We start from the raw sequence: 27354 nt of genomic DNA, 5'->3' as shown, positions 1-27354 counted from the left end.
AAAATGCTTTCTAAGGCCCTCCTCTACATCTCTTCCAGGGTGTACTGCAATTTCTCTTTACAATATTTCCTAGGCCTTGCACTTTAGCAGTGTAGGAGCCTCAATATTTTTAAACTTCTCTTTCTAGACAGAAGTCTCTGAGAAAATAGCCACAGACAGCGACTCCCCACGCACTTCGGCGGCCGTTACTCCGCCTCTTTTGAGTAATGGTCCGCTGATACGCTGACAGTCACTCTTTTTGACGGAACTGCTCTGAACCTCTGTATCTTACTAGTTACAGTGAACACGGCCATCTCCATCCCATCGTTGTCTTTTATTGTTTTCTTAACTTTTAATACCAGAATAGTGGTAAGATGTTTACTAACGACATAGTCTTCATTAGCCACATAAACCGCTTTTGTTTCATTAGAGTCAATCTCTTGCTTTTTCACATCCTGTTCTATAACTGGCATCAGATGGAAAGACACATGACTTTTTATAGTGAAGGGGAGTGGTCACAAAAGAGCTGCACCTGAGATTAAGGCTACCAAGGACAGGAAGATAGGAAAGAGTCCTTAACTGCTGCAACACTAAAAGAAAGTAGATTCACTCAAGTGCAAGTTGTAGACCTGTGAACAATAAGGTGTTGTGACCTTCTGGTCCCAGACACACTAGAGGTCTCCCTGGAGCGGGACACATACATGACAGCCTAACTGAGTGCATAGGCTTTCCCAGTTTCAGAGTCATAATCTTTTAAAAATTGTACCAGAATTTAATCAGAGTCCCTCCTCAATGTCTTTTGCTGGCTGTACTGCAATGCCTCCTTGTAATTCTAGTCTTCCTCTCACTAAGTGTATAAGCTTTTCCAGTTTCAGAGTCAGAATCTTTTTCAGAATTGTACCAGAATTGAATCAAGGTCTCTCCTCAACGTCTCTTCCTGCGTTTATTGCAGGTTTATTGCAATGCCTCCTTTTAATTTTAGTAAGGCCTCTTACAAAGTGCTTAAGCTTTCCCAGTTTTGGAGTTAGAATCTTTTCAAAAGTGTACCAGAATTGAATCAGAGTCCCTCCTCTACATCTCTTGCTAGCTTTATTGCAATGTCTCCTTGTAATTTTTGGCAGTCCTTGCACTTAGTGCATAGGCGTTACCAGTCTAGGAGTCACACTCCTTAAAAATGGTTAAAAAAAAATGTTGTCCAAAGCCTTCCTCTACGTGTCTTCCAGGGGGTGTTGCAGTCCCTCCTAATTTTTGGCAGCTCTTGCAGGTAGGTAATGGCACTCCTACACCCTTAAAGCTTAACAATTTTAACAGAATGTGTGTGAGGCTGTCCTTTATGTCTAATACAAGGTGTATCGGAGTCCCTCTTCTAATTTTTGCCAGTTCTTGCATTGCCCGCATAGGCTTGTAAGTTTTAGAGCCCCTCCTTCAAAAATTAAAAAGGGTGTGTCTGGCAACATCACACACACAGCAGATGCCCAGATAAGTTAGTGCAATGTTATAATTACATTTACTGGTGCTTTTTTTTCCACCATTTTAAGTGTAATGCTGGCCCCAGCGCTTTTCCGCTTCAGGATGCTGTTGTTGCACTCATCATCCTGACCGCTCTGTGGTGTCTCTGGTCCCCACCAGATTCTTGTTTCTGGGGGATTTGCACGCCACACAGGTTTCCTGGGAGCGAGCTTAGGGCACTTGCTGTCTCAATTCTTCTTAAAAGGACTACCTTCCAGCACAAGCCTTACATCACCATCAGAGGATCTAATGAAGACAAGATAGTCGCTTAGTCACGCCCCTCCAAGATAAGTCCAGACCTGTGGAGAACTGGGTCCGCACCTACCAGCAATGACAACTTACAAAAACGCTACATGTCCCCCCCCAAATTGGATCACCAGCCAAGGTAAAGCGGACAGCTGTGGTCTGGTATTCTCAGACTAGGGAGGTCCACTGTTATTGGACACTCCCCAGCCTAAAAAAAGCAGGCTACAGCCGCCCCAGAAGTGGTGCATCCATTAGATGTGCCAATCCTGGTACTTTGCCCCAACTCATCCCGTTGCCCTGGTGCGGTGGCAAACGGGGTAATATATGAGGTTGATGCCAGATGTGTAATGTCACCTGGCATCAAGCCCTGGGGTTCGTGATGTAATGGCGTCTATCAGATACCCGACATCACCAACCCAGTCAGTAATAAAAAAAATAGACAACAAAAAAGTTTTATTTGAAAAAACACTCCCCAAAACATTCCCTCTTTCACCAATTTATTGAAAAGAACAATCAAATCTGGGTCCGGCGTAATCCAATAAGGGGGTCCCACGACGATCCATACCATAGTCACTGTCCCAGTCAATGAAGAACAGAATGTTACCCATTGGCTGGGAGAGCAGTGCAGTGACCTGCGCTAACATCAATAGGTCAGCCCAGGTCACTGCAAGGGATGACTAGCGCTGCTGTCAGGAGGTTAGATGAGATCTTTATCTGCTGTGACGATCTCCTGCACTCCTGACGTCAGCGCTGTCACTGCCTTTATGCCCATTGACTTCCATTATTCTCATTACTTGATACGAGCACCCGAGCAGTCCGATTTTCTTGATTTGAGTACTGAGCACAAGAGCATTTTAGTGCTCACTCATCACTAATAAATAGCAGAACTGTAGGAGGACTATACAGTTTACCAGACGTTCTGCTGTAACACCTTCTGCTATGAGTGCTTTGTTGTGGATTGTACACTGTATGTAGAGATAGCAGCAGGGGCGTAACGATCGCGGTCGCAGAGGTCGCCACTGCGACCGGGCCCGCAGGGTTATAGGGGCCCGGCAGCCGCTCTGCAGAGCCGGCTGCCGGGCCCCTATGTGTAGTGCCGCTGTGTAGTGGTCGACTGCGCGACCGTTAGGGGGCCGGCCTGTGAGTCAGGGGGGCCCAGTGTCTGCAGGGGGGCAGAGGGGCCCCTGACCTGGAGAGGCCACCAGGCGTTCCTGACCTGCTGCAGAGATGTGCTCCTGCACGGCAGACGGAATCCATCCCTACCAGGACCTGCGATGACGTCACGCCCATGTGACTGTGTGGGAGGAGACACAGGATGCCGGGCAGAAAGCAGGAGAAGCAGGAGAAGATACTTCGAACACATGAGTGGTAATGAGAAAAGAGGGGACATGAGGGGAGGGGCTGCAGGGTGAGGGGCATATGAGGGCTGCAGACTGTGACAGAAGCATGTGAAGGGTGCAGAGTGTTTGAGAGGGGTAAGTTGGGGTACGGGCAGGGTGAGATATGTGGGTCAGGGTGTGTGTGTGATATGGGGGTGCAGGCTGTATGTGTGACATATGGTGTGTGACATATGGGGGCAGGGGCATAACTACCGCAGTCGCAGGGGTCAGAAGGAGCTGAGAGGTACTTGTTTTTTTATTTTGCTGGCTGCATGACACATATAGGCCCGGGAAAGCTGCCTGCATGATACATGGAGCCCCTGGTGGGGCTGGCTGGCAGGCTGCAGTACACATAGAAGCCCTGGGGGCTGGCTGCATGACACATGGAGGCCCTGGGGGGGCTGGCTGCATGACACATGGAGACCCTGGGGGGGGCTGGCTACATGACACATGGAGGCCCTGGGGGGGCTGGCTGCATGACACATGGAGGCCCTGGGGGGGCTGGCTGCATGACACATGGAGGCCCTGGGGGGGCTGGCTGCATGACACCTGGGGGGGCTGGCTGCATGACACATGGAGGCCCTGGGGGGGCTGGCTGCATGACACATGGAGGCCCTGGGGGGGCTGGCTGCATGACACATGGAGGCCCTGGGGGCTGGCTGCATGACACAGTGAGGCCCTGGGGGGGCTGGTTGCATGACACATGGAGGCCCTGGGGGGGCCGGCTGCATGACACATGGAGGTCCTGGGGAAGCTGGCTGCATGACACATGGAGGCCCTGGGGGGGCTGGCTGCATGACACATGGAGACCCTGGGGGGGCTGGCTGCATGACACATAGAGGCCCTGGGGGGGGCTGGCTGCATGACGCATAGAGGCCCTGGGGGGGCTGGCTGCATGACGCATAGAGGCCCTGGGGGGGCTGGCTGCATGACACATATAGGCCCGGAGGAAGCTGGCTGCATTACACATGGAGGCCCTGGTGGGGCTGGCTGCATGACACCTGGTGGGGCTGGCTGCATGACACATGGAGGCCCTGGTGGGACTGGCTGCATAATACATGGAGGCCTGGTGGTGCTGGCTGCATGATACATGGAGGTCTATGGGACTGCATAATAAACATGAAGGACACCTTATACATAGACTATAGCAGCGCATTATACATGGAGGTCTATGGGGCTGCATTATAATACATATAGGACTATGGGGGCTACATTATAATATATTGAGGACTATAGAGGCTACCTTACACATGGTCTGTGGGGGTGCATTATAAAGCATGGGGGACTGTGGTGCAGTATAAAATATGGAGAACTATGGGAAATGCATTATAATACATGGAGGACTATGGGGGTGCATTCTAATATATAAAGGGTTATGTGGGACCCTTTATACTATATGGAAGGCTATGTGGGGGCCATTATAGTATTTGGAGAACTATATATGAGGAAGGAAAAAGATACAAGTATGGGATGGGAATGTTTTGTGCTGAGGGAAAAGGGCTCTTTCCCATGCTCTGCTATACATCTCTCAGCACCCAGCTTTCCCATGCTCTGCTATACATCTCTCAGCACCCAGCTTTCCCATGCTCTGCTATACATCTCTCAGCACCCAGCTTTCCCATGCTCTGCTATACATCTCTCAGCACCCAGCTTTCCCATGCTCTGCTATACATCTCTCAGCACCCAGCTTTCCCATGCTCTGCTATACATCTCTCAGCACCCAGCTTTCCCATGATCTGCTATACATCTCTCAGCACCCAGCTTTCCCATGCTGTGATATGGGAAAGCTGGGTGCTGAGGGAAAGATGTATGACAGAGCATGGGAAAGCAGGGTGTTGATAGAGGGATTTTAGATCATGGGAAACCTGGGTGCTGTGGGTAAAAGCCAAGTGTCAGCATCATTATCTCGTACCCTAAGTGTTGTGTACATGGAGGGGGGCCCCGGTCCAAAGTTTGCACCAGGGCCCATCAAACTCTAGTTACGCCACTGGATAGCAGGGTACCTCAAGAGGCACAGGAAGCAAGAGCTGTGATTAGGAGACCAGCTAATTCTGGAAATGGTGACTTTGCAGAACATATAACAGCAGCTTGTCAGGATCTGAGAGGTAAGTGAAGTGACGGGAGCTGCTAACTGCTGTATAGAAATCAATGTGTTGGAGAGCGATGGGTGGAATCTTAGGAGTTAACCCCTTCTCTTGGCACTTTCTCAGGGCAGACACTAATGGCCGAGCTCCATGGAAACCAACTTTTCACTATGAAAGAAAAGGTCACGTTGCGTGAGCAGAGAAAATCAAATAATTGCAATCTTATTTTTATGCTAAACCAAGTTAATAACATGGGAATACCTCATTAAATTATGTTCTGTATCCAGTAAATGGGTGAGAAATACGGCCATGTCCTAAGCACATGGGACGTATTTGCTGAGACGTGTTACGCACAGCTGCAGAGACCACAGTGTGACCAGTGACCACGTCCAGTTATGTTGCTCATTTCCCCCCCGTAGAATGCCGCCTGTGCCCTTACACTATTCAGCTCTATACACCCCCTGCCTGCGGTATTTCCCTGACTTTCTCCCTGACAAAACCTGCGCCTGCTATGTCCCAGCTGCTACTCGCAATGTCGTTACGTCATCCAGTCATAATAAGTGGCTAATCCACATCGATTGGAACTTTTACCATCGGCGGTCAACATCTTTTGTCTGATGAGGCGACCAATCGCAGTCTCTGTAGCTGTGACCAATAGCAGAGTGACTTCCAGGAAGAGGGCGGGCTGCAGACGTCATGTGATCGGGGTCTGTAGCTGCCTGTGCCCTGTAATGAGCGGAGCAGGTAAGACGCTGGCGGCTGCGGCAGGTCCGGGGCCGGTACCGAGGCTGCGCTGCTCATCGTGGGCGATATTAATAGGAATTAATAATTAATAGAAATAATTAATAGGTTTCTGTTAGGCAGTATGACGTCATTGACGTGAGCCCGGTGAGTGCTGTATCCCAATGGGGGAGAAAAGGACCGTGCAGGGAGCTGTCACGTGTATGAGCCATCTGTGCATAGGGAAAGCGCAGAATATAATCTGTTATCAGACCCTATTAATAATAATAGTTGTATGTTGTTAATCCAATGGGAGGTCATAGGTCAAAAATCACATCTGTAACCATGACAACTGTTGTCATGATGCGATCACTTTGTGGGATGCCAGGCATGAATGTAGCGGGCATATCGGCAGTGATGAGCCAGATTTTACCTATTGAATGAGATTATTATGGGATATTAGCACCCGGCAATAAAATCATCCTGCTGTCTTTGCTATTTTGGCAAAGTCCTTTATTTTCAGGCAGAACTTTAGGGCGTTATTACTCTTGGCAGAAAACCCTCCCCCGGGCTTCTCTTTATTGGCTGACTTTGTACAATCCAATGCTCGGACCCCTGGGTGCATTCATGCCCTATAGTAATGGTGACCATAGGGCTAAAATCTTCCAAAACACCAATCTACTTGGAAGCGGATGACATTTTCAGGTGTTTCTGGCTCCAACCCAACAGGTGATGCCAGAAGGATGGTTAGTCAGGAGAACAGAGCCCCCCCCCCCCCAGGATGCAGGAGTGCCAGGAGGATGGTCAGTCAGGAGAACAGAGACACCCCCCCCAGGATGCAGCAGTGCCAGGAGGATGGTCAGTCAGGAGAGCAGAGACCCCCAGGATGCAGGAGTGCCAGGAGGATGGTCAGTCAGGAGAGCAGAGACTCCCCCCCCCCAGGATGCAGGAGTGCCAGGAGGATGGTCAGTCAGGAGAACAGAGACTCCCCCCCCAGGATGCAGCAGTGCCAGGAGGATGGTCAGTCAGGAGAGCAGAGACCCCCAGGATGCAGGAGTGCCAGGAGGATGGTCAGTCAGGAGAGCAGAGACTCCCCCCCCCCCCCCCCCCAGGATGCAGGAGTGCCAGGAGGATGGTCAGTCAGGAGAGCAGAGACCCCCAGGATGCAGGAGTGCCAGGAGGATGGTCAGTCAGGAGAGCAGAGACCCCCCCCCCCCCCAGGATGTAGGAGTGCCAGGAGGATGGTCAGTCAGGAGAGCAGAGACCCCCAGGATGCAGGAGTGCCAGGAGGATGGTCAGTCAGGAGAGCAGAGACCCCCAGGATGCAGGAGTGCCAGGAGGACGGTCAGTCAGGAGAGCAGAGACCCCCAGGATGCAGAAATGCCAGGAGGATGGTCAGTTAGGAGAGCAGAGACCCCCAGGAGTTCCACTGGGATAGTCAGGAGAGCATAGACCCACACATGCAGTAGGCACGAAAGCTGCGTGCTCCTGTAGAATGGCCGTGGCACTGGGCATTCTAGCCTGTACCGCACGTATACTGTGGAAGCTTTTCATTTATCTTGTGTAATTTGCCATTGATTTGTGTCCAGATGATTGTTCTTTTGTGTATATTTTAGTTTTCAGTAATTAATTAATTGCAGGTCCGACATAACGCCACTCGTACAGGATATGGCACAAGGAGTTGGGGTAATGGCAGACGATGGGGCCATTGACTACTCTGTACATGAAGCCTGGAATGAAGCAACCAATGTGTACCTGATAGTGATTCTTGTGAGCTTTGGCCTGTTCATGTATGCCAGAAAGTGAGTTTCTCTTACAAGTTTGTTTTAAGCTGCATTTTTTTCTTTCTTCCTGCCACCAGGTCTCACAATGCAAACTGCATACACCATGAAATAGATGTTATGGACCTGATGAGACTCAATTGACATTCAAAAATGACTGTAGAATCCTGATCTTAAAATGAGCATTTTCTGAGTTCAGCAATTAAGCTGGAGAGCTCATGAGTAGAGGTGAGCGAGCCTGAACTTTAAAGTTCATACCGAACACAGACTTCCCAAAAAAAAACCCACAAAAAAAAGAGTCCTCAAGATCAGAGTTTAGGTGCTTTACGTATACTGACCCCTGGAGCCAGGAGAGAGATGAGAGAGAATGAATATCGGTGACTTCCAATGAAGTTCAGATCATGTCCGGGTCCAGACCAGACTTTATCTCCAGTCCCGCTGAACCCACCATATCGAACTTCGACAGGTTCGCTCATATCTTCTCATGAGTCCAGGTGTGTTCAGTCTCTGCCCAATCAGCCTGACTGACAGCTGCAGCTTGTACTGAACAGTGTGAGATCTCAGTAGGGAGGAGGGACAGTGAGGAGCTGTCAATCAGACGAGGAGGGTGGAGATTGAGAGTAAATGAGGATTACATAGCCATTCTGACATGGAATTTTGGAATAAGTACAACAGCCGCATCAGGTCTAAAAGTTCTGGTTGACATTGTATGCAGTTTATATTGTAAAATCTGGTAACACATCCTCTCTAAAATCACATTTTATTCATTTACTTACCTTTATGGAAATTAGGGTTGAGTGTGTGTGTTTAATGGAGAAGACTCTGCCAGACACTGGGTGGCATTTTCTTATTGCTTTGAAAAACAGATAAGGTATACTACAGTCACCCATAAAGCAATCTCCCTATCAAATGTACAGTATATGCAGACCAGGTCTCTGGCAAACAGGTGGTTAATTGTTTGAACTGCAGAATTCTTATTTTCCATAAGAACGCTCAACTGCAGTGATCCGAGAACAATCAGTCACTAGGTTTAAGCTGCTCTCAGACCTTGGTGGCAGAGACTGATTATAGCACTGTTACTTGTGTTCCTTGCTGTAGTCCTTGAGTCATGAACCCAGGCACCTCCCAGTACCTGCCACTGACTGACAGCTTATTCCTGATCATGGGAAGATAGCTGTCAGTCAGTGACGGGAGCTTCAGCTTATGAATGGCAAGGCCTCAGCAGAATGCACATACAATGGAAGGGACTGCTACAGATATCCAGGGATTTCAGTGAAAAAATAAGTAATACAGTGTTGGGATTTGGGTCTTTGTCACTTTTCTGAAGCCCTGAGTGAGGGCAGTATAAACCTGCTGCACGTGTCTGGGCAAGTGTATGGGATCGTAACATTACAGGCACCACTCGCGTCCAATGCAGAAGCTAATGGCGCCAAATTATATTCTGTCAGTGATTTCCAGCCCAATAACAATAGGGGAACCATTCCACCTGAAATTAGGCTCTCCATTGTGGGTCAAGCAATATAAAATCCCAAATTTTGGTCAAAACTTGTCAACCTTTATACTTATCTTTGCCAAGCATTTGTGAGAAAGCGTCAAGTATGCTGTAAAGACGGCTGCTCTTCAGAGAACCCCTGGCCATACACTGCGGGTGCGCAGGCTGGGGTGGAGTCGCTGCTTTGGGGCCTGAATGACGTCCTCAGATGTGTTTTTTTTACAGAAATAAAAGAAAGATCATGAGAATTTTCACTGTGCCCCCATCAGTGGAGCCTGCAAGCCAGCCCAATTTCTTTGATGACATGAAGAAGATTCGCCTCCGTCAGCAGCTGGAAATGTATTACATTGGTAAGCTTCTCCCCATTTGTCATCTCTAGCCAAAATCATTTATTTTATTGCAAAGTATATGAATTTATCAGGTAAAAATAGAAATCGCAAGGATGTAAATGTGTAGGAGCACTAGACACAGAGGGATGCAGCCTTCCGGAGATTGCCTCTGATCTTCTCTGCATAGTATGTGGACATGGCTGGTCCTGTGCAGGAAAAATGGATTAAGGGACCTTGATATTTGAAAGATTTTTCAGGGCTTTAGAATTGATGGCCTTTTCTTAGGATAGGCTAATGACATTAGATCGGAGGAGTCCAGCTCGCCTGTCGCCCATCATTTAGTTGATCACCAATGAGAACCAGATTCCTGGTAAATGATTAGGCAAAATGACTCTCACCACTCACAGCTAATTGGCAAGGGAAACCGCAGACATGAGCCGGAGTATACGTTTGTATACATGCAATGTATAGGAGCATGCTCACACTGTGGCCAGAGACAAAACCCAAAATAGAATCAAAATGAGACTATACACTGCAGTAAGCAAGTAAATCAGTAATAGGACATGTAAATAACATAGGGTACTAATAAACCTTGTTTTTCAGCAAAAAAAGTGTAAAAGCTATCCCACCATGACAAGGTGTACCATAAATAAGACCGACAAAAATTGTAATATTAACCCCTTCACGACCGCGGGCAGTAAACTTATGTCCTATTTTAACGTGACTTAACGACCAGGGACGTAATTTTACGGCCTAAACTTCATTTGATTGCCGTGGCCATAGCAACGGCTTTCAAATGATGTCCCCTGCTGTTTCTTACAGCAGGGGACCTTTGCTTGACCCCAGGGGGGGGTGGCATCGCCACCCCCCATAGACGATCGATGTGATTGGCTGTTCAAATCTGAACCGCGAACCACATCATTCGCACTGATTTCGGCAAAAGTAATGCCCGAATTAGTGCGATACTATGAGATCCTGCTATGAGATGCCGTAGCAGGTACAGCAAGATCATAGGTGGATCTCAAACATGCCGCCTCCAGCCCCTGCAGCACTGATTGGAGCGATCGTGCTATGACGCGCAATCGCTCCAATCAGTGTGCAGTGGGGCGGTCTGATCTGTAGGTGGCCGCCCTCCCCAGGCCTGTGCTGGTCTGGGGAGCCTCCCCCCAACATGTCTGCAGCGTGGAGTGGCTGGTACTTATAGTACCACGCCACCGCTGCCGCCGCTGATGTCACCGCTTCTGCGCCTGCTCCACGTGAGTATTCCACTCCCGTTATGGCCCCTGCACGCTCCCGTGATGGCCCCTGCCTGTGCCCCCCGCGGTCTGCTCCCCCTGCGATCTGCCTACCTCCTCTGTCATCTCTATTCTGCTTTCTTCCTTCCTTCCTTCCTTCTTTGCTTCTCCGGTGCCCCCCTCTGCTCTCCCCTCTCCCCTTGACGTCCTCTTACCTGCCTTCACCGGGTCGTCCGATTTCTTCACTGGCCCGATCACATCTGCCTCCATCTCTGGGTCCTTTTTCCTGGGTCTTCTGCTGATCTGTCCAACGTCCTGCCTGCTGCTTCTGTACAGATGTCTATCTCACTTGCCTTCTGTTCCTCCTGCTAATCCTCTGGGTACTGTGAGTATAACTTTTTTTTTTTTCCCTGTATCCTGTCCATTTTTACACCTCATCTGTCCGTGCGTCCCGCCGAGCGCTGATCACGGATGCAGATAACGGATCTGCATCGGTGGTCAATTTTTGGCGGGATTTTTTTCCGTATCCGCGACGCTTTTTGTATCGCATCCATCCGTGTGTCTCGCCGAGCGCTGATCAGGGATGCAGATAACGGATCTGCATCCCTGTTAAATTTTTGGCGGGACTTTTTCTTTTTTTCCGTATCACCGACGCTTTTTGTATCTCATCCGAATGTGCGTCCTGCAGCGGTCGATCAGTGCACCGCGTCTGTGCGTTTGAAAAGTCAAATGGCGCTCCTTCTCTTCTGAGCCCCACCATGCGCCCAAACAATTTATTTCCACCACATATGAGGTATCTGCGTACTCAGGAAAAATTGCACAATACGTTTTATGGTGCAGTTTTTCCTGATACCGTTGTAAAAAAAAAAAAAAAAAAAATGTTCAATGTTATCAACTTCTGTGGAGCCCCTGGGGGTGCAAGGGGCTCACCAAACATCTAGATAATTTCCTTGAGGGGATGGGGTCACTTGTGAGGGAGCTCCACTGTTTAGGCACCATAGGGGGTCTCCAAACATGACATGGTGTCCGCTAATGATTCCAACCAATTTTGCTGTCAAATGGTGCGCTTTCTCTTCTGAGCCCTGCCATGCGCCCAAACAATTACTTTCCACCACATATGAGGTATCTGCGTACTCAGGAGAAATTGCACAATAGGTTTTATGGTACATTTTTTCCTGATACCCTTGTGAAAAAAAAAGCTACGTGGTTCAAGTAACAGTTTTGTGGTGAAAAAAAAAAAATTGTATTCATGGCTCAACATTATCAACTTGTGTGGAGCCCCTTGGGGATCGCTAAACATCTAGATAAATTCCTTGAGGGGTCTAGTTTCCAAAATGGGGTCACTTGTGGGGGAGCTCCATTGTTTAGGCACCTCAGGGGGTCTCCAAATACAACATTACGTCAGCTAATGATTCCAACCAATTTTGCTGTCAAATGGCGCTCCTTCTCTTCTGAGCCCCGCCATGCGCCCAAACAATTACTTTCCACCACATATGAGGTATCGTCGTACTCAGGAAAAAATGCACCATGACATTTATAGTGCATTTTTTCCTGATACCCTTGTGAAAAAAAAAGCTACCTAGTTAAAGCAACAGTTTAGTGATAAAAATTTTATTTTTTTCTTTTCACGGCTCAACATTATAAACTTCTGTGAAGCCCCCAGGTGTTCAAAGTGCTCACCAAACATCTAGAAAAATTATTTGAGGGCTCTAGTTTCCAAAATGAGGTCACTTTTGGGGGAGCTCCATTGTTTAGGCACCTCATGGGGTCTTCAAACCCGACATGGCGTCCGCTAATGAGTGCACCTAATTTTGCAGTCAAAAATTCAAATGGCGCTCCTTGCCTTCCGAGCCCTGCCGTGTGCCCAAACATTTGATTTCCACCACATATGAGGTATCTTTTACTGATGCCCTTTTGAAAAAAAAAGCTACCTAGTTGAAGCAACAGTTTTGTGGTAAAAAAAATAATTTTTCTTTTCACGGAGCAACGTTATAAACATCTGTGAAGCCCCCAGATGTTCAAAGTGCTCACCAAACATCTAGAAAAATTATTTGAGGGCTCTAGTTTCCAAAATGGGGTCACTTGTGGGGTAGTTTAGGCACCTCAGGGGGTCTTCAAACCCGACATGGCGTCTGCTAATGAGTGCAGCTAATTTTGTGTTCAAAAATTCAAATGGCGCTCCTTCCCTTTCGAACTCTGCTGTGCGCCCAAACAATTGATTTTTACCACATATGAGGTATCTGCGTACTCAGGTGAAAATGCACAATAAATTGTAGGGTGCACTTTCTCTTTTCTCCCTTGTGAAAATTAAAATTTTATGGCTAAAGTAACAATTTTGTGTTAAAAAGTAAAATTTTCATTTTTTCCTTCCACATTGCTTTGGTTGCTGTGAAGCACCTAAAGGGTTAATAAACTTCTTGGATGTGGTTTTGAGCAGAGTGAGGGGTGCAGTTTTTAGAATGGGATCACTTTTGGGTTTTTTCTGTCACCTCGGCCTCTCAAAGTCACCTCAAATGTGATGTGGTCCCTAAAAAAAATTCTTTTGTAAATTTTGTTGGAAAAATGAGAAATTGCTGATTAACTTTGACCCCTTCTAGCTTCCTAACAAAAAAAAATTTTGTTTCGAAAATTGCGCTGGTGTAAAGTAGACAAGTGGGAAATGTTATTTAGTAACTATTTTGTGTGACATATTTCTCAGATTTATAGGCATAAATTTTCAAAGTTTGAAAATTGCGAAATTTTCAAAATTTTTGCAAAATTTCCTACATTTTCACAAATAAACGCAAAAAATATCAGCCTAAATTTACCACTGACATGAAGTACAATATGTCACGAAAAAACAATCTCAGAATCGCCAGGATCCGTTGAAGCGTTCCAGAGTTATAACCTGTCAAAAAGCTACTGGTCAGAATTGCAAAAAGAAGGGAATTTTGTTTACTTACCGTAAATTCCTTTTCTTCTAGCTCCTATTGGGAGACCCAGACAATTGGGGTGTATAGCTTCTGCCTCTGGAGGCCACACAAAGTAATTACACTTTAAAAAGTGTAACCCCTCCCCTCTGCTATACACCCTCCCGTGCATCACGGGCCCCTCAGTTTTGGTGCCAAAGCAGGAAGGAGGAAACCTATAAATTGGTCTAAGGTAAATTCAATCCGAAGGATGTTCGGAGAACTGAACCATTAACCAAAAGAACAATTGAACATGAACAACATGTGTACACAAAAGAACAACAGCCCGAAGGGAACAGGGGCGGGTGCTGGGTCTCCCAATAGGAGCTAGAAGAAAAGGAATTTACGGTAAGTAAACAAAATTCCCTTCTTCTTTGTCGCTCCATTGGGAGACCCAGACAATTGGGATGTCCAAAAGCAATCCCTGGGTGGGTAACAGAATACCTCGATAAAAAGAGCCGGAACCGGCCCCCTTTTACAGGTGGGCAATTGCCGCCTGAAGGACTCGCCTACCTAGGCTAGCCTCTGCCGAAGCATAGGCGTGCACCTGATAGTGTTTTGTGAAGGTGTGCAGACTCGACCAGGTAGCCGCCTGACACACCTGCTGAGCCGTAGCCTGGTGCCGCAAAGCCCAGGACGCGCCTACGGCCCTGGTAGAATGGGCTTTTAGCCCTGAAGGAATCTGAAGCCCCGATGAACGGTAGGCTTCAAGAATCGGTTCCTTGATCCACCTAGCCAAGGTTGACTTGGAAGCCTGAGACCCCTTACGCTGGCCAGCGACAAGGACAAAGAGCGCATCCGAACGGCGCAGGGGCGCCGTGCGAGAAATGTAGATTCTGAGTGCTCTCACGAGGTCTAACAAGTGCAAATCCTTTTCACATTGGTGAACTGGATGAGGGCAAAAAGAAGGCAAGGAGATATCCTGATTGAGATGAAAAGGGGATACCACCTTGGGGAGAAATTCCGGGACCGGACGCAGGACCACCTTATCCTGGTGAAAGACCAGGAAGGGGACTTTGCATGACAGCGCTGCTAGCTCAGACACTCTCCTAAGTGAAGTGACTGCCACTAGGAAGGCCACTTTCTGTGAAAGGCGAGATAGAGAGATCTCCCGCATCGGCTCGAAAGGTGGCTTCTGGAGAGCCGTCAGCACCTTGTTAAGATCCCAGGGTTCTAGCGGACGCTTGTAAGGTGGGACTATGTGGCAAACTCCCTGCAGGAACGTGCGGACCTGCGAGAGTCTGGCTAGACGCTTTTGAAAAAACACTGAAAGCGCCGACACTTGTCCCTTGAGAGAGCCGAGAGACAAGCCCTTGTCCAATCCTGATTGAAGAAAGGAAAGAAAAGTGGGCAATGCAAACGGCCAGGGAGCAAAACCCCGATCCGAGCACCAGGCTAAGAAGATCCTCCAAGTCCTGTGGTAGATCTTGGCGGACGTTGATTTCCTGGCCTGTCTCATGGTGGCAATGACATCATGAGATAACCCTGAGGACGCTAGGAGCCAAGACTCAATGGCCACACAGTCAGGTTGAGGGCCGCAGAATTCAGATGGAAAAATGGCCCTTGAGACAGCAAGTCTGGTCGGTCTGGGAGTGCCCACGGTTGCCCCACCGTGAGGTGCCACAGATCTGGGTACCACGACCTCCTCGGCCAGTCTGGAGCGACGAGGATGGCGCGGCTGCAGTCGGACCTGATCTTGCGTAACACTCTGGGCAGTAGTGCCAGAGGGGGAAATACATAGGGTAGGCGAAACTGCGACCAGTCCTGAACTAACGCATCTGCCGCCAGCGCCCTGTGATCCTGAGACCGTGCCATGAATGCCGGGACTTTGTTGTTGTGCCGAGACGCCATTAGATCGACGTCCGGCGTTCCCCAGCGGCAACAGATCTCTTGAAACACGTCCGGGTGAAGAGACCATTCCCCTGCGTCCATGCCCTGGCGACTGAGAAAGTCTGCTTCCCAGTTTTCTACGCCCGGGATGTGAACTGCGGAGATGGTGGAGGCTGTGGCTTCCGCCCACAGCATTATCCGCCGAACTTCTTGGAATGCTTGACGACTGCGTGTGCCGCCCTGGTGGTTGATGTATGCGACCGCCGTGGCGTTGTCTGATTGTATTCGGATCTGTCTCCCTCCAGCCACCGCTGGAACGCCTGTAGGGCTAGATACACTGCCCTTATCTCCAGAACATTGATCTGCAGGGAGGACTCCGTCGGAGTCCAGGTTCCCTGAGCCCTGTGGTGGAGGAAGACCGCTCCCCACCCTGACAGGCTCGCGTCTGTCGTGACCACAGCCCAGGATGGGGGCAGGAAGGATTTTCCCTTCGACAAAGAAGTGGGAAGAAGCCACCACTGAAGGGAGGTTTTGGCTGCTCTTGACAGGGAAACGTTCCTGTCGAGGGACGTCGACCTCTTGTCCCATTTGCGGAGAATGTCCCACTGAAGTGGACGCAGATGAAACTGCGCAAAGGGAACTGCTTCCATTGCTGCCACCATCTTCCCTAGGAAGTGCATAAGGCGTCTCAACGAGTGAGACTGACCCCGAAGAAGAGATTGGACCCCTGTCTGTAGTGAACGCTGTTTGTCCAGCGGAAGCTTCACTATCGCTGACAGAGTATGAAACTCCATCCCGAGGTAAGTCAGGGATTGGGTCGGTGTCAATTTTGACTTTGGGAAATTGATGATCCACCCGAACCTCTGGAGAGTCTCCAGGGCAATGGTCAGGCTGTGCTGGCAAGCCACCCAGGAGGGTGCCTTGACTAGGAGATCGTCTAAGTAAGGGATCACCGAGTGGCCCTGAGAGTGTAGGACCGCCACCACTGTTGCCATAATCTTGGTGAAGACCCATGGGGCTGTCGCCAAGCCGAAAGGCAGTGCCACGAACTGAAGGTGTTCGTCCCCAATGGCGAAACGCAAGAAGCGTTGATGTTCGGGTGCGATCGGCACATGGAGATAAGCATCCTTGATGTCTATTGATGCTAGGAAGTCTCCCTGTGACATTGAGGCGATGACCGAGCGGAGAGATTCCATCCGAAACCTTCTGGTGCTGACATGCTTGTTGAGCAGTTTGAGGTCTAGAACGGGACGGAAAGATCCGTCCTTTTTTGGCACCACGAACAAGTTGGAGTAGAAGCCGTGACCATGTTCCTGAGGGGGAACGGGAATCACCACTCCTTCTGCCTTCAGAGCATTCACCGCCTGAAAAAGTGCAGCGGCTCGCTCTGGGGGCGGAGATGTTGTGAAGAAACGAGTTGGAGGACGAGAGCTGAACTCTATCCTGTAACCATGAGACAGAATGTCTCTCACCCATCGGTCTTGGACATGTGGCCACCAGGCGTCGCAAAAGCGGGAGAGCCTGCCACCGACCGAGGATGCGGTTTGGGGAGGCCGAGAGTCATGAAGAGGCCGCCTTGGTGGCGGTGCCTCCGGCGGTCTTTTTAGGCCGTGACTTAGATCGCCATGCAGAAGGGTTCCTCTGGCCCTTCTCCGACCTGTTTGACGTGGAGGAATGTGGCTTGGCCGAGGGCCGAAAGGACTGAAACCTCGATTGAAACTTTCGCTGTTGAGGTTTGTTTTGTTTAGACTGTGGTAAGGACGAGTCCTTTCCCTTGGATTGTTTAATAATTTCGTCCAATTGCTCGCCAAACAAACGGTCGCCAGAAAATGGCAAACCGGTTAAGAATTTCTTGGAGGCAGAGTCTGCCTTCCATTCACATAGCCACATGGCTCTGCGGACTGCCACCGAATTGGCGGATGCTACCGCTGAACGGCTCACCGAGTCCAGGACGGCGTTCATGGCGTAGGACGAAAAAGCCGACGCCTGAGAAGTCAGAGACACAACCTGCGGAGTAGCGGTGCGTGTGACCGCAGTAATCTCAGACAGACAAGCTGAGATAGCTTGGAGCGCCCACACTGCCGCGAATGCCGGAGCAAAAGATGCTCCTATGGCTTCATAGATGGATTTCATCATGAGCTCTATCTGCCTGTCAGTGGCATCCTTGAGCGATGAGCCATCTGCCACTGAAACCACAGATCTGGCCGCCAGCCTAGAGACTGGAGGATCCACTTTTGGACACTGAGCCCAACCCTTCACTACTTCCGGGGGGAAGGGATAACGTGTGTCATTAAGGCGCTTAGTAAAACGCTTGTCCGGGTATGCTCTGTGCTTCTGGACAGCATCCCTGAAATTAGAGTGATCGACAAAGGCACTCCGTGGACGTTTGGGAAACCTAAACTGGTGTTTCTCCTGCTGTGAAACCGCCTCCTCCACAGTTTGAGTTGGAGGAGAAATTTCTAGCACCTGGTTGATGGACGCTATAAGGTCATTTACTATGGCGTCCCCTTCCGGTGTATCTAGATTGAGAGCACCGTCAGGGTCTGAGCCCTGAGCTGCGCCTTCCTCTTCATCCTCTAGAGAGTCCTCATGCTGAGACCCTGAGCAGCGTGATGAAGTGGAGGAAGGTCCCCAGCGAGCCCGCTTCACCGGTCTGGGACTGCGGTCCGAGTCGGAGTCCTCACCGTGGGACCTATGTGTCACCTCAGGAGCAGATTGCTGCGCCAACTGAGGGGGACCTGGGGACGAAGAACGCACAGTGCCCTGCATCTGTGTTGTTGGTCTGGACTGCAAGGCTTCTAGGATCTTAGCAGACCATTTGTCCATAGACTGAGCCATGGACTGTGAAAGCGACTCAGACAGTTTGTCAGCCAAAACTGCAAACTCTGTCCCTGTCACCTGGACAGTGGGAACCGGTGCCTCTACCTGAGCCGGGGGTCCCACCAGTGCCTGAGGCTCCGGCTGAGTGAGTGTCACAGGGGCCGAGCATTGCACACAATGAGGGTAGGTGGAACCTGCAGGTAGTATAGCCGCACATGAGGTACAGGTTGCAAAATAAGCCTGTGCCTTGGTACCCTTGCTCTTTGCGGACGACATGTTGTTGTCCTCCAAGAGATAAGTAAGGGATCACCATGAACACTGAGGGATATATATAGCCCCAAGTTACAGTACAGCCGAACCAGCAAATGTATACACAAAAGATATATATATACAGTTCGGCACTCTGGGGGGTCCAGCACCGGCAGACCGATGTGGCTTAGCAACCGCTCTGTGTGGCCACCAGATTCCCTGCCCCGGGTCTCCCTCAGCTGCAGCCAGAAGTTCTCCACCGCAGAATGTGCTGAAAAAATGGCTGACGGCGTTCTCAGAGGAGGAGGGAGGTGTGGGCGTAGTCACAAAAGTGCGGGAATCTGGTGCCCCAGCGTGAGTAGTGAGGGGGGCGGAGGACAGCTCAGTGTACTCCAGCCCTCACTGTCGGCGTCATACCGACCGTCCCGCCCTTTTCCCTGACTGGCAGGCCTGGGGGCGGGAGAATACTATACTAGGCCGCAAAAGCCGGGGACTAAAGTTAAAACCGCGGCCGGCCGGCAGTGCACGGTCGGCGCGGTAGTCCCGGACCCATACTCACGCCGCAGTCGCTGCAGCGTCTGGGCCTAAGGTGCTTTATGCACCGTCCCAACGGGGACACAGAGTACCTGTGGATGCAGGGCCATGTCCCTGACGATACTCCGTCTCCTGTCCAGCAGATTCCCCCAGGGGCTGCGGAGGGAGACCGGTCCCAGTGTCTGGATGACCGGATAGGATCCCACTTCCCCAGAGCCCCTAAGGGATGGGGAAGGAAAGCGGCATGTGGCTCCAGCCTGTGTACCCGCAATGGGTACCTCAACCTTAACAACACCGCCGACCTGAGTGGGGTGAGAAGGGAGCATGCCGGGGGCCCCATAGGGGCCCTCTTTTCTTCCATCCGATAAAGTCAGCAGCTGCTGCTGACTAAAACGTGGAGCTTGCGTGAATGTGTGCCTCCTTCAACACAAAGCAAAAAACTGAGGGGCCCGTGATGCACGGGAGGGTGTATAGCAGAGGGGAGGGGTTACACTTTTTAAAGTGTAATTACTTTGTGTGGCCTCCAGAGGCAGAAGCTATACACCCCAATTGTCTGGGTCTCCCAATGGAGCGACAAAGAAATGGTCCGGTCATTAGGGTGTTTTAGTGGCCGGGGGTGAAGGGGTTAAAACCTCACCTTGTGTCAACCAATCTCTGTGGATGGGGCCTAACTCTTCAGACACCTGCCTACGGGAAGGATGGGGTTACTCACGTTGCTTGCTTCTTAGAGATAACAGTACCACTTTCTCTTAAGTCCTGCAGGTTTATTTGACAACACATAAACCTTTTTCCAGGAACACAACACACAGCCTCTTCCGGCTTAAAGAAACAAACATACGATTTTCAAATCCGTTTTGCTTGCTGTACGCCCATTGAGAGTCGGATACACTTCATAAGTATCCCAGTGGAGCTCCACTCACTGATCCCGGCCAGTATACACACCCCTCTTCAGAGGTATCTTCCGGAGGTATAGCAAACCTCCATATACTGACCCCAGACAGACGAAACAAAGCCTCTTCTCTTAGAGGATCCCTTCAAGAGGCTTCATAACCTGTATACACAGTCCCAATCAGGACATGCAAATCCTCCCTTCTCTCAGAGGATTCTCGCCTGGAGACATCAGTCTCCCCATACTGACCTTGTGGCAAATAATCAGGCTTCATTTTAACAGATGAAACCCACCCATGAGCGTAGGTATATGGATAGCCAGACTCGCTAGGCTCTTCAGCTATCTGTAAAACCTGGCCCTGATATGCCCTAACAAGACTTGTGGCACTCCAAGTCCCAGATGGACAGCCAGGGTAACATCATTTGTGTTATACATACCTGCCATGTTACCGATGCTATATAAATGAAATGCCCCTCTCATTTCCTTGCTTTTGCTGTAGCTGCTTGTCCTTTGTACAAACAAGAGTGTGGCCCCCCTTCTTGTTCTAGGCTTTTCATTTATGTGTCTGGACTAGTCAGGCCCTGGTCCTTTTCTGCCCCCATAAACATTGAAATCGATTGATACAAGGTAAAGTTCTGATAATGGAGTTTCAAATTGTCCCGATTTGGGTGCAGCTTGTCCCGGTGAGATGGCTTTTACGCTTTTTCGTTCAAAAACAGTGTTACCAAGTACCCCATGTTATTTCTATGTACTTACTAAAGCTGAGAACTGGGTGCCCGGACATTGGTGAATAATAAGGATACTGTTATATTTTTGTTTTTTTTCAGCACGAAAACATGACCAGCATAGCCAAAGTGACAGCGTCCAGCTTACTGTGGAGTGACACGTGGAAGAAGACCCTGTCGCTTGTAGTTTTTTCTTTGCAGCGGTGATTTACAGACAACAGAGACCAATACCAAATTCCACCATGAATTCAGATGACCATTGAATGCCAAAAAGAATTTTTTTTTTTTTTGTGGCTGGTCCTGAACTTATACAGCAAGTTTGTACTGCATTGCATATATGCCCCTTTCTGGCATACGGAACAGTTTTACCTTACTCATCACTCAAGGAGGGTTTTTTGTTTTGTTTTTTTTTTATATTGCTTATCTGACAGTAATAAGATCCAATATCAATAAACTTTAAAAAACGGACTCAAGACAAACTGGATACAATCAATTCATTTTAGAGATTACTTATCACTAGTGTTGAGCAAGTAGTTAACTATTCTTACTCGCTATGCTGTTAGCGAGTATTGTCTGCTACTCGCATATTCGTTACCAATAGCGGGCGCAATGTAAGTCAGTGGGAAATACTCGCTAATTAGTGAGTAACCCAAAAGCTGTACTTTTCGTGCGAGTAGTGGACAGTGCTCACTAACAGCATAGCGAGTACGAATAGTTAACTACTCGCTCAACACTACTTACCACATATACATGGATTTTTGATTGATGCTGTAAGTAGATGTAGGTCCGATCAGGCAGGCAAATGCCAATTGTCATGAATTATTCCCTATAAAGGTCATCATTAATTTGTACTGAAGGGGATATTACTTGTACTTCTCTCTTCATAATGGAACCAAGACACATGTGAACAGAGCCTTATTCGTAGCCTTTATATGTAAGTAGCGGTTCATCTGGCTCCATTCAGAGCAGTGCGCTGGCATTTTTCTTCAGAGTGCAGGTCCGTGTGCTCTTCCACATTTCGGACATGGTACCATGTGGCACAGGCTCGTCCATGAAACAGACAAAACTAGTGCATGCAGCAATTATTTTCCTGTGCGGAGAATCCCTCATGTGCACTAATAGTTGACTTTACATTGATCAGTGTACTTAAGGGTGCTTTACACGTTACGACATCGCTAGCGATGTCGCGTGCGATAGCACCCGCCCCCGTCGTTCTTGCGATATCTGGTGATCGCTGCCATAGCGAACAATATCGCTACGGCAGCGTCACACACAAATACCTTGTCAGCAACGTCACTGTGACTGCCGAACAATCCCTCCCTCATGGGGGAGGTGCGTTCGGCGTCATAGCGACGTCACTGCAGCGTCACTAAGCGGCCGGCCAATAGAAGCGGAGGGGCGGAGATGAGCGGGATGTAACATCTCAACCACCTCCTTCCTTCCTCATTGCCGGTGGAGGCAGGTAAGGAGATGTTCGTTGCTCCCGCGGTGTCACACATAGTGATGCCGCAGGAACGACGAACAACATCGTACCGGTGGCAGCAGCGATATTAAGGAAATGACCGATGTGTCAACGATCACCGTTTTAGAATGATTTTGCGATCGTTGATCATTAGTGTTAGACGCTGCAATGTCGCTATCGGCGCCGGATGTGTGTCACTAACGACGTGACCTCGACGATATATTGGTAGCAATGTCGCAGCATGTAAAGTCCCCTTTACTCTTAACCGAGCCTTATGTCTTAAGACTACTCATTCCAGAATCCGAATCTTCCTATTTCCCAGACTGGTTTGCAAGTACAAAAAAAAAAGAAAAATCTTAATACTGACTAATATTGTATCTCATGTGGAGTTTACAAAACATTTATTAATTGGGGTTATACCTGAAACCATTGTATGTAAAAGGAAAGGGGCATAGGTGATTTTTATCTGTAGCGTTGTATATTTGTGTTTACTTTCTACTAATAAAGCTGCTATTAATAGCAAGATATTGAAGTATACCTGCCATTTCAGGAATAGAGTATTGTGTAGGAAGAAGAATAACACTTTCTGTTGATTATTTGATTTGTAAGCTGCATTTTTTTTTTTCACCAGTTTTCCCTTCTGCAGACTCTAGATTTTCAGTTCTGTCAGTGGAGACGTGGCATCCGGCTAACTGCTGCAAACCACATGACTGCTATGGGGCCTATTACTCAGGCACACAGCTCTACATTTTAAATCCTATATGCAGGTAGTTAAAAATGATGGAACATGGAGTCGTAAATGAAGACGTCTGCTATGGGGTCCAAAGATTTCTATGTACGCCCCTAGAAGAAACTTGCTGCTATGATGTCTCCCATACACTCCTCTCACAGAATGGATTCCTGCTCTTTGTTCACTGTAGCTCACACACAGCTGTAGGAGCATGGAGGATATTATACAGTAGTACTGAGCATGGTGGCTGTGCATCCAGCACTGGAGTAAAATTCACTTACTTGACACTGCAGGACAATCTGCCTATATCTGTGTGCTCCTCACTTCTCCATAGAGTGTAATAGGAGGTGTAACTTAATGCCTCATTGTGCTGCCAGACATAAGGGGACATCTCAACAGAATTCTCTGATAAGATACATTAGTAAATGTGTTATATTCACTTGTACTATTGATTTGTACAAAGTTTGTTGAAACGATAGTCACCATTTAAACATATTCCCTATTCTGAGTAGTGCTTCTTATAGATTTAGGTACATTTTTGTATTTATGTACTTAAAATCCAATTGTTTGCCAGTAAACTTTTAGATCATGAGACTGTTTGGTGGTGGCCCAAGCATATAAATGGGTTACTCAAGAAGACAACAGTTTATATGCTCTCTATGGATGTAATAGAATGAAGATTCCTCTACTAAATATAGTATTTCATTAGCTAGAATGGCAAGTAGGTGAGGCAGGGATCAAATGTGGCTTATCCCTGAATATCTGGTACAATATAAATATAGAGGGGTCTCCAAATATCATGGAAAAAATAGGCTCAGATTTTAGGGCCTGCAACAAATTTTAAGTTTCCACCTTCTATAATATGGATTTAAAGCACAATCCATAGGTAACACATGTTTCATGTTTAATCTTTGTATTGACATTTTTTTTAAAAGCAATAATACAGGTAACCATATACGTATAGGATACGTAACAAAACAGAAATAGCAGTACAGTACGGCAAGTAGTAACATCCGATTGAGTGGGGACCAGCAACTTCGGACTACATCAGAAACTTCTAAGAAGGTCCGTGAGTTGAATCAACTGAAGGTGAAACAATACTTACTGAAGTAAGCAAGGAAGAAATGAGGAATGAAGAAATACGAAGGAGCAAAGAAGGAAAGAGGCTAAGAGAGGGAGAAAGAGAGGAAAAGACAAACTAAGAATGGGAGGGGAAGAAAGAGGGGGAGCACTAGCCCCAATGTAGGGATGAAGGATCTCTTCTCTCCAAACCACAGATCTCCCCCTAAACAGACACTCGTGGGGTGGGTGAACTAGTGTGAGGTTCCCTCAGGATTTAGGAAATGGGGATCTAAATGTAGAGTCCAAAAACAGAACGCAAGGACTCCAAACTTGCAGGAATTTGTCCATTGAACCATTTATCTTGGCCGTTAAGTCTTCCATCTTATGAACGTTGGTCATCTCCCTGAACCATTCCTCAAGGGTCGGACACTGAGGACCTCCAGTGCCTGGGGATGATAGTGTGGGCCTCCAACAGACAAAATCTCAGTAACCCCTTCTTTTGAGATTTAACTGACCCAAGGACAATAGAGGGTAGGGCCGTGACACAGGTTTCAGTGTGGATTTTGACCTGTAATCACGGGTTTACAATGAATCACCTGTAATATACACACGTCACCTGCTAAATGGCGTTTTCACCTGGATCATCACTCAGTGTTACATAGTGGGGGAGACGTCCGCTTACATGACGCAGTCTGCTGATATCGCTCACCTGTGCCATGCCGCAGGAGATTCTGGGATTGCTGCTGCCAATTACTCTGGTGAAGGGAATGGTGGGAAATGAAAGGGGGGGATGCTTTTTTTTTTCCATTTTTACAGCATTCAATGTGTGGTAAAAAATATAAAATGACTTGGCCACATAATTCTCCAGATCAGTACGATTACAGCGATACAGGTTTTATAAGTTTTTTTTTTCTTATGAAGTTATTTAAACTTCATCTGTCAGATGGATTTCACCCCACAAACTACTTATACGTGCATGTAGCTTTCTCAGACACAAGTCTAGAAACACCCTTTCATGGTCAGTCCATTTCTAGGTTACTAAAAAATTAGTATATGAATGTATATGCAAATGAGGCTGATAAACTACTGTCGATCCAAGACTTCTTCCAAGCTGCACCAATCTTCTGGAATGCTCTACCCCAAGAAGTTAGGACGAATCACAACTTACTCAGCTTCAGACGCACCCTAAAAACGCATCTTTTTAGGGCGGCCTATCACACTCCCTAGCTGAACTAAATTCACATAGTCCCTCCACAACTTCTCAGAACATAACACGTCAAATTCCATGGCACCCAAATGCATCTCAAGGTTCTGGTCCAGGAAGCCATTATCTATACTCCATTTCCTTGAGGTGGCTGAATTGTCATTGTAAATAAGCACTTGTACCTTGCCCCCCCATCTCATTGTAGATTGTAAGCTCTCACAAGCAGGGTTGTCTTTTTTTTCCCTCTAAATATTGTATTTTCTATAACTGTTATTTGTATGTTGAACCTCTGAATTGTAAAGTGCTGCGGAATATGTTGGCGCTATAGAAATAAAGATTATTATTAGTATTATTTAGATCTGAAGCCTCTGTCACTCCAGCTCCATTCCCCGGCCTGTGCCGCCTCCTTCTGTATGACTGACAGCTCTTTTGCCTGACGTAGCACAGCACAGAGGCTGTCGGTGAAGCAGGAGATGGCCCTGGCCAGGGAATAGAGCTGGAGTGACGGAGACTTCGGATCTACAGCCTCCTTTGAATAACAATAAAAACACAGATTTCTCAGTAACGGAGGAATGGACTGGCCATGTAAGGGTGTTGCTGGACTTGTCTTTGAAAGAGCTACATGTGCATATAAATAGTGTTATTTATCTGTGGAAGAGAAAGCGCACATAGGGTCTTACCCGGTATGGGATTTCACAGATAGGGTGCCAAAAGCACACTCACCTGATAACGTTGTGTCAGGCACAACTCCTTATAAGCACATATATTTCAAATTGTGGTCAGCAGCAGCCCCAAAGAAAGCAATGAAACAATATGGTAAAAAAGAGAGATCCGGGTTTAATGCTGCTCTAGAAACCACAAGGTTATACGATGAAATCCTTTTTCTTTATTTCTGCAGGTCAACGCGTTTCAAAGACATATTCGTCTTCTTCATCAGCACAAAAAGCAAAATGATTGTCCTGATGAAGAAGACGGATATGTCTTTGAGGCCTCCAACACACATCCGTTAAAAACATGCACGTGCCGCGAGACACGTATTTTCCCTGCGTGTTGCGTGTGGTAAGTATGTGTCTCGGGTACGTGCTGTCCGCGATAGCACACGGAGAACCGGTAATTTACATACTCACGTGGTCCTTGCTGCTGTCCAGGGTTCTGATCTTTGGCTCCAGCCCCGCCCACTCCCCGCTGACGCTGCTTCCGGCCGAGTGGAGGGGCGGAGATCAGCGCACGTGACAGTACGCCCACCTCCTTTACACGCTCATAACGAGCGGCGGCTGGCAGGAACATTTTGCAGCGGAAGAATCTGTGGGGCTGGTGGAGGTGAGTATGTGGTTTTTTTTATTTTTAAATAAATTACACGTGTTCTCCGGCGCATGTCACACGCAACTGCATCCACACTACATCCGTGTGGTACGGGTGCGGGCCATGTGACACCCGTGATGCCGGAGAATATGTGGACATGTCAGCGTGAGAAAATCACAGACGCACGTAAGTACGGAACGGACACACGTTCCGTTCCAAAATACTTACGTGTGTCCAAACAATAATGAAAACATAGGTCCGCGTGTCTGTGCCGCCGGTACAGGAAAAAACTGCCAAACACGAACCAGCGGCACGGATGTGTGTCTTAGGCCTGAAACGTGTTGACCTGCAGAAATAAAGGAAAAGGATTTCATCATATATCCTTGGATTCCTGTGGCTTTCTAGCGCAGCATTAAACCTGGATCTCTCTTTTTTACCATATTGTTTCATATAAACAGTGTGGCAGGTGAATTCAGCTCACAGATCCTGTTTAAAACAAAAAGCTTTGTGTTGCCATTTCCCGAGCCCCGTAGGTTTTTCCCATTGATGACATTGTGTGAGGATTTGGGGTGTTTTTTTGCCTGATGAGCTGTAGTTTTTAAGGGACCATTTAGGGATACATAAGGGGTTGTGATGACATTTTCCTGGATGCGAGATAACTAAAAATACATCAATTTATGGGTTTTTTGCGGGGTTTACCATAATGGTTGTGATTTTCATGGATCAGACTTAGATCACTTATGAGACTGACTGTTCATTGTAGGAGATGAGCACCCCAGATTACACAGGGAGAGTATGCACCGGCACTGTCAGCTGATGGGCCTGTGAGGGTATGTCTTAGGTGA

The 27354-nt window shown here is 48.1% G+C and overlaps 1 protein-coding gene across 1 annotated transcript; it reads left to right on the top strand.

Moving 5' to 3' along the window:
• Positions 1–5871: 5871 nt before the first annotated feature.
• SMIM19 (small integral membrane protein 19) lies at positions 5872–22739 on the top strand. Its single transcript, XM_075349886.1, has 4 exons — positions 5872–5941; positions 7558–7719; positions 9416–9540; positions 20852–22739. The coding sequence occupies exons 2-4, from the start codon at positions 7586–7588 to the stop codon at positions 20905–20907; spliced, it is 315 nt and encodes a 104-aa protein (XP_075206001.1). The 5' UTR covers positions 5872–5941; positions 7558–7585; the 3' UTR covers positions 20908–22739.
• The last annotated feature ends 4615 nt before the right edge of the window (positions 22740–27354 follow it).

Source organism: Anomaloglossus baeobatrachus, chromosome 5 (assembly GCF_048569485.1).
Source record: "Anomaloglossus baeobatrachus isolate aAnoBae1 chromosome 5, aAnoBae1.hap1, whole genome shotgun sequence".
NCBI lineage: Eukaryota > Metazoa > Chordata > Amphibia > Anura > Aromobatidae > Anomaloglossus > Anomaloglossus baeobatrachus.
Note: the sequence above shows the minus strand (reverse complement) of the source record. Positions and strands in the feature narration are given on the sequence as shown.

What these genes read in the sequence shown, in the direction of transcription:
- SMIM19 (XM_075349886.1), top strand. Translation starts at nt 7,586, where the DNA reads ATGGCACAAGGAGTTGGGGTAATGGCAGACGATGGGGCCATTGACTAC. An exon ending in CTGTTCATGTATGCCAGAAA is followed by an intron (nt 7,720 to 9,415) that starts GTGAGTTTCTCT and finishes TTTTTTTTACAG; the next exon opens with AAATAAAAGAAAGATCATGA. An exon ending in GCTGGAAATGTATTACATTG is followed by an intron (nt 9,541 to 20,851) that starts GTAAGCTTCTCC and finishes GTTTTTTTTCAG; the next exon opens with CACGAAAACATGACCAGCAT.